The sequence below is a fragment of the Ursus maritimus genome, unplaced genomic scaffold (assembly GCF_017311325.1).
Source record: "Ursus maritimus isolate PB19 unplaced genomic scaffold, ASM1731132v1 scaffold_21, whole genome shotgun sequence".
Taxonomy (NCBI): Eukaryota; Metazoa; Chordata; class Mammalia; order Carnivora; family Ursidae; genus Ursus; species Ursus maritimus.
In genome coordinates this window covers 47,535,863-47,549,156 of record NW_024424564.1, presented here as the reverse complement: position 1 = coordinate 47,549,156, position 13,294 = coordinate 47,535,863, and the positions used below count along the sequence as shown (strand labels likewise).

Here is a 13,294-nt window from a genome sequence, read left to right as displayed (position 1 = left end):
TGATTTTTTCTTTAACACGTTTCTTAACCTCTCTGAACCTTAGTGCAGATGGGGTTACGAATACCACTACCTTGAAAAATTGTGAGAATCTGGCGAAATGCTCCTTGCAAAGCCTAGTTTTTGTAATGCTAGTTGTTATTAGGCTTCTGAGAGCCTAATGAAGTAGTATTTTAGTGTCAGGACGCCAACAAATTGCATTTGTAATTTCAAAAGTCTAAAAGAAGCGCCCAAAGTAATACCGCCCTTCAAAGTTTGTTCCTCTAAAATGCGAACTTCTGTATCTCCGCCGGCTCCTCAGGCCCACTTAAGACGACTATAACTGAAGCTCCGCCTCCCTAGCCTCTAGCCACGCCCCTTTCCGTACAAGCCTTTCGTTGTAGGGGGCCTTTAATATTGATCGACACTTCTATTCACCAATAAAAAGTGAAATTTCCGTCAACGTCCGGTGAGGGGGCAGGACTTCCTTGTTGTTGCTAAGACACTCTTGTTTCGCTCCTTGACAACCCTGGCGGGGGTGCACTAGCTGCGGCCCCGGCTCCGGCCCCCGCGGGAGCAGGTGAGGCCCCGGGGCGCGGCGGGCAGCCGGGCGGGGAGGGCCGGCCCGAAGCGGGGCCGAGAGGCGTCGCGGGGTGGGTGGGGCCTCGCCCACCGCGGAGGCCCCACCTCAGTCTCCTGCCTTCTGGTCCCCAGCCCCAGGTCCTCCACACCCCCACCCCACACTTCGGGGACCTGCGAACTCGGCCGTGACAGATTAGCGGTGGCGACTCTGCGGGCTGCTCCTTCCCCCCCGACACCTGATGCCCCGCCCTGCTGCGCGGTCCCCCATCCTTCCGAACCCGAACGCCTCCCCCCCCCCAAAAGACCTTGATTCCCCCCGACATTTCGCGGAGTAATTTCCCACTCCCGCGGCTGGACGGGTGGTCGCTATCGCCTTGGCCCAGACCATTTATTTGACTTGGACAGTCGGTGACGTGCTAAGACTCCAGGCTGGTCAGTTCCTTCTTTGGGCCTCAGTTTCCCCCATCTGTAAATAGAAGTTGGATTGAATAATCTCTAAGGCCTCTTCGACTCTGACGTTCTAGGACGTGATTCTTTGACCCAGCTGTAGGCTTCCTTGTGGATGTGCTACCCATGGGACTTGCCGGGTGTAGTGAAAAGAACTTGGCAAACCTAGTTTGGATTCCCAGTTACAGGACCTTAGCAAGTTATCTAACCTCCTGGGCTCCCGGCTGAGTATATATGAAATCAGGATACCATAGGGCATCTCCTTGGGGAATTCTGAGGATAAATAGGAACTGAAGTATGAAGAGTCCAGTCCGGTGTGGATTTAGTATGTGTTACTTCACTTCCTCTGTCTCTTACTTCCCCACGTTCTCCCCCTCTGCGAAGTGTCACCAGCACCCTTAGTGTCAGCCGTCATTTCTTCATGTGACCCTCAGATCCAGAGCTCCTGCTCTGATCTTTCTCCTGGGCTTCTTTAGGGGTTAGGGGTGCTTTGGGGTGGGGCTGAGGGTAGCGTGAGTTGTATCGCTGTGGTGGTTGGACTGATAGCTTCCCTTCTGCACCCGATGATCCTTGATTTGGTGATTACCTCCTCCTGACAAGACACCTCCATTCGCATGTCTCACCAGCCACTTAAAGTAGTTCCAAAATCAAACTGGCCTAACTCTTTACCTGACCATCCATTCCACCTGACTTGCCCTGTGTTTCTCAGTGGCGTGGCCATCCTCCCTCCCTCTGCCATGCCCCTCACACTCAGGCGGTTGTCAAGTTCCTTTGATTCTGCCTCCTCGAGGACCTCACATCTTCTCCATTCTTGGAGCTACCATCCTGACTCAAGTCTTTAAGTCTTTAATGCCTGTCCCCTGAGCCAGTGCTCTAGCTTCCTAGCTGGTGTCCCTTCCTCCAGTCTTTCCTGTTTACCCAGCCCACCAGAATAATCGCCTGAAAACAATGCAATGTCACCAACTCGCAAGAGACCTCCAAAGGGCTTCTCGTTCCCCACTAAAAATATCCACTTCTCAAGCCTAGGTGTTAGAGCCCTTCTGTACTTTCCCAGCCCAACCCCAGCATTTTTTCCCAGGCTTCTTTTTCCCTTCTCCTGTGCCAGGTTCTGTCCTCTAGCCAAACTGGACCGTTGGAAATGCTTTGAGCTTTCTGCTTGGATCACTGTGTTTGCTCATCTCTCTGCAGAGGGGTCTTCCTCACCTTGTCCACTTGCCAGGATTCCCACTCAAATGCTGCCCCTTCCACCGAGCTTTTCTTGCTGTCCCCTACCCTGCCCCTTCGAGAATTCTCCTCCCTCTGCCCTGCATCTGCCTTGTGGCACGTACTGCTTTCTGCCATGAACCATAGTTGGTTCCTTGTGTATGTGTGTTGGTCTTTCAGATTGTAAGCTCCTTGGAAGCAGAGACTCTCTTGCTTATAGTGGAGTCGTTGAAAAAGCATAGTCTTGAAGTCCTATATACCTGAGGGAATCCTAGCTCCTCCATTTGTTAGCTGGTTAGAAAGTCACTCCTTTTCTCAGCCATCATGGTCACCAGAAAAGTAGGCATAATAGCGTCTGTCTAACAGAGTTATTGGCGGGGAGGGGGGTAGTAAATAAGATCCCGAATGTAGGACACCCATCCTGTGGCCTTGCTCAAGGTCATTGTTCAATAAATATTGAACGGATTGGATACGTCCTCTCCCTTCCCAGGGGGTAAATGAAATATAATTTAATCACACTGTAGATATCTGATGGGCTTCTGCCATGTGCCAGACACTGGTCTTTGCACTCTGGGACATCTAGAGAAGAGTAGATAAGGTCCTTTCAGCTTCGGGTGATTGATCGGACTCACGACACACTGCTAAGTCGTGACTGGTTGTGAGATGGCACCGGTAATTAGCAATCGTGAATGATAAAAAACATAATAAATCAGCGCTAACTCCAATTTATTTCTGTAATAATGTCATTCTTAGTCTCTTACGTTGAAATCTGTTCTCTTGAGTGGGAAGGGGGGTGGGAAACTGCGTAATCCACTGTCTGTGGGAAGCATCTGTTCTCGTGTAGAGCTAATAGCTGTGATGGTTATGACTTTTTGCTGTACTTTGTATCTTGACAAAAATGTTTGGGATTTCATCCACATTTGGGTATGTTGGTGAGAGGGTACCATGCGAGTCAATATTGTTTATTATATCGGGTCACACATAAAGAAAATGTCTTCATCTCTCCATGTCTTTCTCTCCCCCCTCCCTCGTTTGTCTTCCCTCCCTCCCCTTAGTCTAAGGCACAGCAAAAGTGCTCACTGGACTACAATAAAATGAGAAAAAATAAGGGTAGTGTTAAAAACAAGAGCAACAGCAACAACTTCCCTTGTGTGTGTGTGTGTTTGTGCGCGCGTGCACATGCGCGTGTGTGAAAGGTAATTGTCTTTTCTGAGGACTGTCCTTTATTCTGCAACCATCTCCTTGTAACTATTAAAACCTTCCTTTATAGTAGATGCGTTTAATGCTCTTGCTTAGCATGATTTAAAAATGCAATCCTGTGTTTGCTTCCCCCTTTCTAAACTGGTCTGTGAAATCCAGATCGTCCGTGTTGTTTCCTGACCTCACCACCATCTTGGATGAATGGCCCCGGGCCCTTAGGTTGCTCTCTCTCCTCCCCCCGCCAGCTTTGCTCTGTGTTTGCCAGAAGGCAGAGGGTAGACGTGGCCGGGAAAGGCGGGAGGGTGACCGAGGTGCACCAGTGTGTGTCCTGGATATGGCTGGAAGCACGAGGTGTGCCTGGACAGGTGGCGGGACTGGGAGATGCTGAGAATTGAAGCTATTTGCGTTTCTGTCTGTCTCCTACTTGCTTGTGACTGGGGAAAAGGCATAGAAGGTGGAATCAGAAGAGGAGGTGTGGGTTTGGATCCGGGCTCCGTCATTGCAGGCTGTGTACCCTGGGGCCAGCCCCAGACCTCTCTGAGCCCCAAGTGCCTCATCTGAGAACGGGCGTGGATGCTGCCCCCACAGGTTGTTGTGGGGTGAAACGAGACAATGAATGTGAAAACCCAGTGTACCCACACCACTAGCGCTGGCCCCAGCTTGTGCTACAGAATTGCCTTGTGACTTTCGTCCGTCCGTGCTAGTACCATGGTTTGCAGAGTGACAACTCGGCAAGTGTTTGTTTGTTTGGCTGAATGTCTAGATGTTTCGTGAGCTGGCGTATGAAGAAAGACATTGCAGGTCCCCCTCCGAGTGCACCAGTAACAAGAGCTGACATTTACTGTGAGGTAGTCTGTGCTTCATCCCAATTTCCAGGTGAGAAAACTAAGGCTTAGAGAGAGAAACACTTGTCTGAGACGTGATATGTTGATCCGGACCTGCCTGTGGAGCCCACACCCAGCCACCGCCCTGTCCTGCTCTGAGTGTGTCCTCCCATCTCTCAGATCCCGGTGGTGGTGACCGGGGGCACCCCAAGGTCCACAGGCCAGAAGTGTTCTGGGCATTGAGTGGCTGGGGGTACCCCCAGAGGGCGGGCAGACACTTTGGGCCTTATTTCCCAGAATCCTTTATTTCTCCCCCATCCTGCCCAAATCCCCTAGCCCTCTTCAGGATTCTTCCGAAATGCTTCAGACACAAAATAATATACAGCGACTGAGGTCAGTGTCACCAAAGAGCAAGGCACAGACAGCAGGACAGGGGCACTGGCTGTCTCAAGGCGATGACAGGAAGAGCCCTGTCCATGCCCCCTGTTGCCTGGGAGAAGCCTCGCAGCAGACATGGGCGAGGCTGGGCAAAGCGTGCAGAGGCGCCCTTGGTCCGGGAGGAGAACAGGGGGCCGGAGAGAGGGCACGGCTCTCACCGGCCTGGTGTACCAGGACGTCCTGGGACTGGTACCCAGCAGATCCAAGGACCCTAGCCATGGGCACACTTGCATTATTAAAGGGCTCTCTTTTAGGCCTGATGGGACTTCTTTCTGGCCTGGAGCTGTCAGGCACACGCTTATTTGCATTGAAGATTGATACGGTTATTAGAGCTTCTGGGTCTGCTATTTTTGGTAGCGTTCTTCCAGCCGGGCCTTAAATCGCGGCTGAATGACTCTAGCTGTACTATAATGATACAGCATCATAAAAGATTCTCCTACCTTTCTGTATTTGGAAGCACATCATCTATAACTGTTCCTTTTTATTCTGTAAGTCTCATCCCTTTTGGATCCCCAGAAGTACAGGCAGTGGTTAAGAAAAGCCATTTGCAATTGTGGTCCTTAATAAACATGCTTGACTAATGTGGATGAAGTCCTGGCTAATGGCAGGGCAGCCGTAAGAGCCGCGCGGCGAGAAGAGTGTGCAGACCTTTGCCGTTTCCAGATGCTCCCGGGCCTCTAATCAGTGCTCGCGATGGATCTCTAAGAAGGAGGAGATGGGTTTCTCCCATTTCACAGAGGAGGAAACCAAGGCTCAGATTCAGTTACTTGCCCAAGGCTACAAAGCAAGGGAGAGAGCAGAATTCATTTTGGTTATAGAACGGGCATTCAAGCCTAAATTCTCTGCCTCATGGTTCCCTTGCCTCCCCCACCTCCAAAAAATACCTGCCCCAGTGGCTTTTCCCCCTTTGTTCCTGAAGAAGAGACTTTGGTAATACCTGAGTCCTGTTTCATCAGGATTCCACGTTCTCGATCCACGGAATCTGAGCAGCGTGTGCGCGCTCGCCTCTGGATTCGCTTCCAGGCCACTCCGGGCCAACACTGGTGAGCCCCGAGGAGGAATTGGATCGAATTGAAATATTGAGGTGGAAGAGGCCCGGTTCAGCGTTTTCAGCTGAAAATCTTGGGAAGTGAACAAACCTTAAAGCCCTTAGCCTCTGATCATCGCTGCGGCCGCCACCCCTGTCACACCTTGATGGCGTGGAGGGGGTGGCAAGCACGTGGCCTTGGTGAAAGCCGGGAGGACAGGATGCAATTGGAGATGGGCCTTAACATTAATGAGCAAAGACCAAACGAGTCACTGGATTTTGTGAAATAAGCAGGAGCAGGGGCGCCTGGGTGGCACAGCGGTTAAGCGTCTGCCTTCGGCTCAGGGCGTGATCCCGGCGTTATGGGATCGAGCCCCACGTCAGGCTCCTCCGCTAGGAGCCTGCTTCTTCCTCTCCCACTCCCCCTGCTTGTGTTCCCTCTCTCGCTGGTTGTCTCTCTCTCTGTCAAATAAATAAATAAATAAATAAAATCTTTAAAAAAAAAAGAAGCAGGAGCAGAAAGTACAAGGAGGGGGCCCCTGGTCGTTTGCCGGCTTCCACGGAGAGCCAAAAATTGCTAATATCCGAGTGCTCCAAATGCCCGGGCCTGATGACCTCAGAGGAGCCGTCTGTCCCCCGGGAAATCAGGTGGTGGGGTTGGTCCAGCCTGGTGCGAGGGAGCCCACCAAATGGGGTGGCGTGGACGGCTTCTGAGGCCGCAGAGAGAGGGAGAAAATTGAGGGCACGGCTCAGGGAAAGTACACAGAAAGCTCAGCTCCCGGCCGCACGAGGGTTGAATTCGCGTCAGAACAGTGGTCGCCGACAGGCCAGACGGCAAGCGTGTGCTTCACGGCTGGGGTCACAGGAGCCGCACCGGTGGTGGCGGCTGGCTGGAGGCCGGTTTCGTGGGCGCCTCCCGGGTGTCGGCGCTGTGACGGCCCACATCGGGGACCGGGCCGGAGTCAGACCCCAGCCCTGCTGCTCTCTCGCTGAGGCCTCGGGCCAACGGAGTAACGGCTTCAGGCCTCCGTTCGTGCTGGCCTCCCCCACGGGGTCGCTGCAGCAGTGGGGTGCTGGGGACCAGAAATCTAGCAGATGTCATCCATAGTTACTCTGCTGGGCATCTTCCGGCTTCGGTGGCTGTGCCGTGAAAACAAGCCTGTTCAGAACCGTGAGACGTGCTGGTGTAACATGATCGGGCTGTTTGTCCAGCGCGGATGGTTAAACAGGGTTCACAGCACGGTGGTTTGTATACATCTAGATCAGTACTTCTTGTTGTTGTTTTATTTTTGAGAGAGAGCTAGTATGAGCTGGGGGGAGGGGCAGAGGCAGAAGCAGACGCCGCGCTGAGCCAGGAGCCCGATGCACGGCCCGATCCCAGGACCCTGCGATCGTGACCTGAGCCGAAGGCAGACGCTTCACCAGCTGAGCCACCCAGGCGCCCTAGATCAGTACTTCTTCTGAGATGAAAAGTGCTTTGAGCTACAGGAAAAATGGAATTGTAAAATGAAGAGAAACACCAGGATTTCTAGCAATGCTCCCAGACATTTAGGATCCAGGCTCCTCTCTTTAGGAAAAGTCCCATCTGTTATTACATAACTAGATTGGGAAAGAAAAAAAAAAATCCAAACATACGTATTAGGCTTTATACCTCTGTGTTCATATGCACACACATTCTCTCATATGTGTGGCCACGTGCCGGGCCCTGTGTTAACTGCTTTGCACACATTGTCTCACCTGGTCTCTTACAGCCCCCAAGAGAGAAATGTGACTACCCCCGTGTTACTGGTGAGGCATCTGAGGCCCCAGTTCATGCTGCTGGTGAACAGTAGAACCAGCACTAATGCCCAGGCCTTATACCTTCTGGACCAGCCAGACGGGACAGGGAGGCCTGAGCTGGGAGCCAGGCACGCCCAGGAGGACACGGAGCATCACTGCTCCCGGTCCTTCTGCACATCAGGGATCTGCGGAAGGAGGTACTTGCTTGCATAAGCCCAGGATTGTCGACCTTGACATTTAGCTTTCTAACCACGTGTGCGGGGCAGTAGGGACCGCGCGCACTCGTGTCCCTGCAGAGTGCTGCATCTGTTAATTGCGAGCTCCAGCTCCATCCTCGGCCTGGCCCGCAGTCAGTATTTGTCTTGGTAATGACAGTGTGGGCTTCTAGCAGCATACCAGTGTGTTCTTACCGGTCCCAGCAGCGCGCGTTGACTCATCCTCCCGTCTGCAGACTTGCTGGCCATTTGGAAAAGGATGTGGAGGAGTTAAGACGGGGAGGTGTCACATTGTCAGTGAGACATTTCTAATTTGTGATGTATGGGTTTAAAGCCAACTCTTTCTCCTGGTTTTTCCTGTTTTCTACAGCACCCCTAGAGGAAAGACATTTTCTGCTCCCACCCATTTGGCAGGACCTGCTTCCCGAATCTGCCGGGCGTGTCTTACTGCCAGGGCCAGCACCTCCCGAAAGCCCCGCTCTCTCCCTCCAGTGGTCACAGTGGAAGGATCATGGGAGAAACGGAAGGGAGGAAAGAGGAGGCTGATTATAAGCGACTGCAGACCTTCCCTCTGGTCAGGGTAAGCCTCAGGGGAGCGAGGCAGGGCGGCTGGCTGGGCTCACCAGCCTCGGAGTGAGGCAAGGAGCTCGTTCCCTGCAGGACTGCAGGGGGAGGAAGTGAAGGGCTCGGCAGACTCAGATCTTGAGGTCCGGAAGTGGACAGCGCTTCATTCGTCATCCATTCATTCATCCAACAAGTCTTTCCTTAGTCCACCTGCTACGTGTTGGGCACTGTTCTAGGCACTGTGGATGTAGCAGTGAGCAAGACAGAGGCCTGGGCCACATAAAGGGAGGCTTAAGGGACATAACTCAGGTAATTAGTGCTCTAAGGAAAAATAAAGCAGGTGTATGGGGCTAGAGAGGAGAGGTTAGCTTCTGGAAAGAGTTCTCTGATCTCTGACTTGAATGAAGTTGGGGAGATAGCCTTGAGGATATCTGGGAAAGAACATTCGTAGCAGGGGAAACGGCGAGCACAGAAAACCCAAGGTAGGCTTGAGCTCCGCATCTTGGAGGAACAGAAGGATCGGAGTGCCGAGATGGGTGGCGGGATGTGAGGGCCAGAGTGACAGCAGGCCAGACCTCACAGGCAGGCCAGCCACCCAGACAGACGCGGTGACAAATGTGAATTCTATCCTGAGTGCAAAGGCGAACAGTGGGTGTTTTAAACAGAGGAGTAATGTGACCTGTTTGATGTTTTTAAAACCTCACTCCAGCTGTTGTAAGGAGAATGGATTTTCGGGGACCAGAGTGGAACTGGGGAGACCAGTGAGGACGCTACTGCAGGGACCCAGAGAGATGAGGGGGTGGCTGGGTCCAGGTTGTGGTGTGGAGATGGGTGTGGTCACACTCAGGACAGATCTTGAAGGTCAGGGCAGTAGAACTCACTGACGCCTTGGGTGCCAGGTACAAGGGCACACGATAGTCAAGATAGCTCCCAGGGTTGGTTTTTTCCAGAACTTAGGAGAGAAGATGGTGTCAATTACCAAGAGAGGGAAGATGGAGGAAGAGTAGTCGAGTTATCTTTTAGACTTCTCAGTGAGCTTGTCAAGTAGACGGTTGCACATAGGAGTCTGGAGCCCCAAAAAGAGGTTGTAGCTGGGAATGACAATGTGGGAACCCTCCCCATGTAGACGAGAGACAAGTCCACAGGACAGGGTGGCATCTGCTAGAGAGGAGACTGCTAGAGAAGAGAGAGAGTGGAGATGGAGCCCAGGACCGTCCCGCAATCAGGAGGAGGAGGGGGGACCCAACAAAGTGGATGAGAAGGAGCAGCCAGAGGCAGGAAAAAGCGGGAGACATCGAGAGCAGCCAAGCTGTCTCTTCAGGATTTTGGGGTGAGATCCAGCTGTGTTCTGGGGCCACTTCTAAACTGTTTCCGTAAGTCGCATCCTCTCCTGCCCGGGGCCAGCCTGCTTCCCCGTGGCTGCTGGCTGGAACGCGATGCCGATGAAGCTTCATGCCCTTGCAGGGGGGCCCGGCTGTTAGAGCCCGCTTGGTTCCACTGGATTCCATGCCCTCTGCCCACCCCCAGCTGCACACCCCGAGTCCGGAGATGGGTCCCCTCTCTGGGCTGTGCCAGGGCAGCTCCCCAGTGTCCATGCCTTAAGGTTTGGACAGAGAGGCCAGCCCAGAAGGCCAGGTGGCGGGCTAAGCCTCTCTCTGTTTGTCCCCCTGCCCTGTCTCTAGCACTCGGACATGCCAGAGGAGATGCGAGTGGAGACCATGGAGCTGTGTGTCACGGCCTGTGAGAAATTCTCCAACAACAACGAGGTATTGCCATCGGTACAGGTGGCCTCTTGTGCCTTTGGTGACCCCATGGGTGAATCAAGTGGCCCCCGGCCCCAGTCCAGCTCCAGAGACTCCTTCTGGGAGCTGGCTAGCACCTTCCTTGGAAGCGTTCAAAGCCTAAGGAAGGCCAGGAAGGGAAGGGGCTGGTGCTGTCTCTGTGTGCTGGTCTGCTGGTCACGCCCAGCCCTAGAGGGCTCTCCGTGCCGCCCCTGCCTGTGTGCCCTGCCTCAGGCAGCCCGCCCAATAGGCTTGCCCCTTGGCTCCACCCCAGTGGAGAACAGGGCCTGGCCAGTCATTCATTCATGTATCCATTCATCCATTGAGAAAAGATGTGAAATGCCATCTCCTTGCCAGTCGCTGTTCTAGGTGCTGGGGACGCGGCCAATAAGCATTGTCGTGGGAACATCATTCATCAGGGTGATGATGAGTGAGAAAGTCAGTATCGTGGTGGCCGATGGGGAGGCAGACCTTGGCCGATGAGAGGCTGTGCTTTGGGCCAACCAGGCCCCAGTCCCAGTGCTGTCTGCAGCCCTTCCTAGCTCTTTGACCTTGGATGCCCATTTCTCATCTCTGAGCCCCGGTGTCCTAGTCTGTAAGGGGAGTCAGATGCCCGTCCCCGCTGGGCGCTCGTGAGGACGTGTGCACTGAGGTGGCGGGGCCAGGCGCCCGGCTCGCCGTGGTGCTCAGCGCACACCTGAACGTGGGGCTCCCCCTCTGAGGCTGGGTCCTCTGCCCCTCCCTAGACTTCTTCTCAAAAGAAGCTTCTGAAAGAGCCAGCGCAGGAAGGCGTGGGGGCTGTTGCCGTAACGGAGGGAAGCAGCCCAGCTTCCCTTCCAGGAGCCCCCAAGCCCATTAGGGAAAAGCCTCTCTGTTCCCTGAAAAAGCTGTCAGCTGGCAGTGAGGACGATCCCCGTACAGTCTGCGGGGTGCTGCCGGGCGCGTTCCCGCGTGGGGTCCTGAGCACAGCCTGGCGCTGTGGACGCCAGGGACAAGTGCTCAGTGGCAGAGCCGGAACTCGGACCCCCGGCTCTGTCTGCAGACTGGTGTCTGCTTCCCTCCCTCCCCAGTGTCTTCTCGACAGGTGGGGTCATGTCTGTTCTTCCATCCCTGTGTAAGAGCCCCCGGCAGGGCGGGCCAGTGTGGAAACCCTTCCTGAAGGTTCCAGGAGAAGGAGAACAGCAGTAGGGCGACAGGCTCTTCCTTGCCAAGATTCCCAGAGAGGGGATTGACTCGTGCCCCCCGTCTCCCCCGCTGACGAGCGTCCTCTTCATTCCAGAGCGCTGCCAAGATGATCAAGGAGACGATGGACAAGAAGTTCGGCTCCTCCTGGCACGTGGTCATCGGCGAGGGCTTTGGGTTTGAGATCACACACGAGGTGAAGAATCTCCTCTACCTGTACTTCGGGGGGACCCTGGCTGTGTGCGTCTGGAAGTGCTCCTGACGCTGCCCCCCCCAGTCCCCGTCCCCTGCGGGGCCTCTTCCTGCCGTCCCTCGCCCCTCGGGATGGGGAGCAGCCCCAGGCAGCTCCTGGTTTTTCAGAGGAGAGTCTGGGGTCTTTCCTTTCGCCCCTTCATGCAAGTTTCTGAGTCACGCCCAGTGTGTGCACGTGTGGACCTCTCTTTCCCCAGGCTCCTGGTGTGTGAAGGGGAGAGCAGGCTGTGGTCTCGAGGCAGGGGAGTGGTGGGAAGCGGGACAGGGTAGGAGGGCGGGGAGGTGGAATTTTTCTCACCAGGACATGCCAGCCCCACCTCTCTTGGGGGCTGCTCTCCCCTTGCCTCCCGGGACCCCCGCCTGTCCACCCCCAGCACTGCCGGCAGCTGCCCACTGTCCTGGTCTTTATTGGCTGGAGGCAGATGGCCCCAGGAGGAGCCTGTCCTCTCAAGGGACACTGGCAGCGTCTCCCCTTGTCCTCTGGAGAAGTGGTGACTCCCCAGAAGCCCCTTCCCCAGTCTGACCCCAGGCCGAACAAACCACTGCATCTCGTTGGGCCAATAGCTCCCTAGTCCCCGGCTTTGGCATGAGGACCGAGCAGCCTTCCCCTGTCCTCCCTCCCTCCCCAGCCGCCAGGCCGGGACCTTTAGTACGGCCTCCACCCCCGCACTTGGTAACCGAGGCAGAGAGTGTGGGCGTCGCTGAGCCTCGCGAGGCCCCCCGGGCCAGGAGTGCACTCCCCACGAGGCCTGTTTCGGCAGGGAGTCCTGCCTGTCGGCTACTTCTCATCAGGGACCACATGCTGATTTGTACTTCTTATCTCTGCTGGGTTTTCTATATTCTTTTTTGAGCATGGGGAGAAGGGTTTTAGTAGAAGGGTGAATCCTATTTTACACAGCGGTCTTATTTATATAATGTCTTGGTTTTTACAATTAAAGTGACCAAAAACGGACCTCGATCTACGGCCTCTTCAGGTTCCGGCGGGGGGGGGGGGATGGGCTCAGGCTCCTCAGGCTGTGATGGGTCCCAGGAGCCCAGGGAGTCTTCTGGAACCTGTGCCCAGGCACAGCCCTGCTCGCCCGGGCCCTGCCCCTCACCATTGCGTCCCAGATGGGGGCTGCGGGCCGTCGCTGGGGCCACGCAGACACTGAGCGAGACACCCTCGGTGGCCAGACCGAGCTGCCATGGCCATAGAGATGTTTTCAGCCTCACATGATGGAGTTTGAGTTCGAAGCTGTTCATTCAAGGGCTGTCGAGGGCCAGGCCCCAGGGGCAGGGACATGGAGATGGGAAAGCCACAAACCCTGCCCTCCGTCGCTCACGGTCTGCTGTGGTCTGGAGCGGAGGAACACTTGAACCCGCTTGTTTCAACCGGACAGGAAAAGTAATGTGACCGAAGATAGGCCAGGGGCCCTCCAGCAGGAGGGAGGGGCGCCTCCACACCCAGCACGGGGAGTGAGGAGGGGGGGTCTCTGGCAAAAGCGACTCTTGAAGGGGGACGCGGCTTCCCTGGGGGAGGGGCTACCCCAGGCCAAGAGTGGTGGGAGTAAAGACTCAGGAGGCAGAAGGAATTTGAGGATGAGGGGGGCACACTGTGGGACTGCGAAGCCCCTTCTACTCGGGGGCCGGCCCCTCAGTTCAAGTCTCAGACCCTAAAATGCTGGGCAGAGCTGGGGCAGTCTGTCCTCCGCAGCCTTCCTGAGACGGCCCTCCTAGGACACTCGGGCCTGGGGTCTAAGGCTGACCCAAGGCTGGAGAGATCGGGGGCGCACGGAGAGGAGTGACGGGAGAGGGGCGCCAAGGCCTGGAGTAGCTGTGGTTTAC

General features: G+C 55.1%; 1 protein-coding gene across 2 annotated transcripts; it reads left to right on the top strand.

The window, feature by feature from the left end:
- The first annotated feature begins 444 nt into the window (after positions 1–444).
- On the top strand, positions 445–12,422 carry DNAL4 (dynein axonemal light chain 4). 2 transcript variants are annotated; one of them, XM_008705550.2, is made up of 5 exons: positions 445–556; positions 8,062–8,271; positions 9,938–10,021; positions 11,316–11,414; positions 12,100–12,422. In XM_008705550.2, exons 2-5 carry the CDS (start codon positions 8,203–8,205, stop codon positions 12,118–12,120), a joined length of 273 nt encoding a protein of 90 aa, XP_008703772.1. In that variant the 5' UTR covers positions 445–556; positions 8,062–8,202; the 3' UTR covers positions 12,121–12,422. The 2 variants fall into 2 exon arrangements, with proteins under 2 accessions (XP_008703772.1, XP_008703771.1); XM_008705549.2 differs by having other exon boundaries at positions 11,316–12,422.
- Positions 12,423–13,294: the final 872 nt, after the last annotated feature.

Coding starts and splice junctions, on each gene's coding strand:
- DNAL4 (XM_008705549.2), top strand. CDS start 8,203: ATGGGAGAAACGGAAGGGAGGAAAGAGGAGGCTGATTATAAGCGACTG. Junction 8,272..9,937: donor AGACCTTCCCTCTGGTCAGG/GTAAGCCTCAGG, acceptor CCCTGTCTCTAG/CACTCGGACATGCCAGAGGA. Junction 10,022..11,315: donor AATTCTCCAACAACAACGAG/GTATTGCCATCG, acceptor TCTTCATTCCAG/AGCGCTGCCAAGATGATCAA.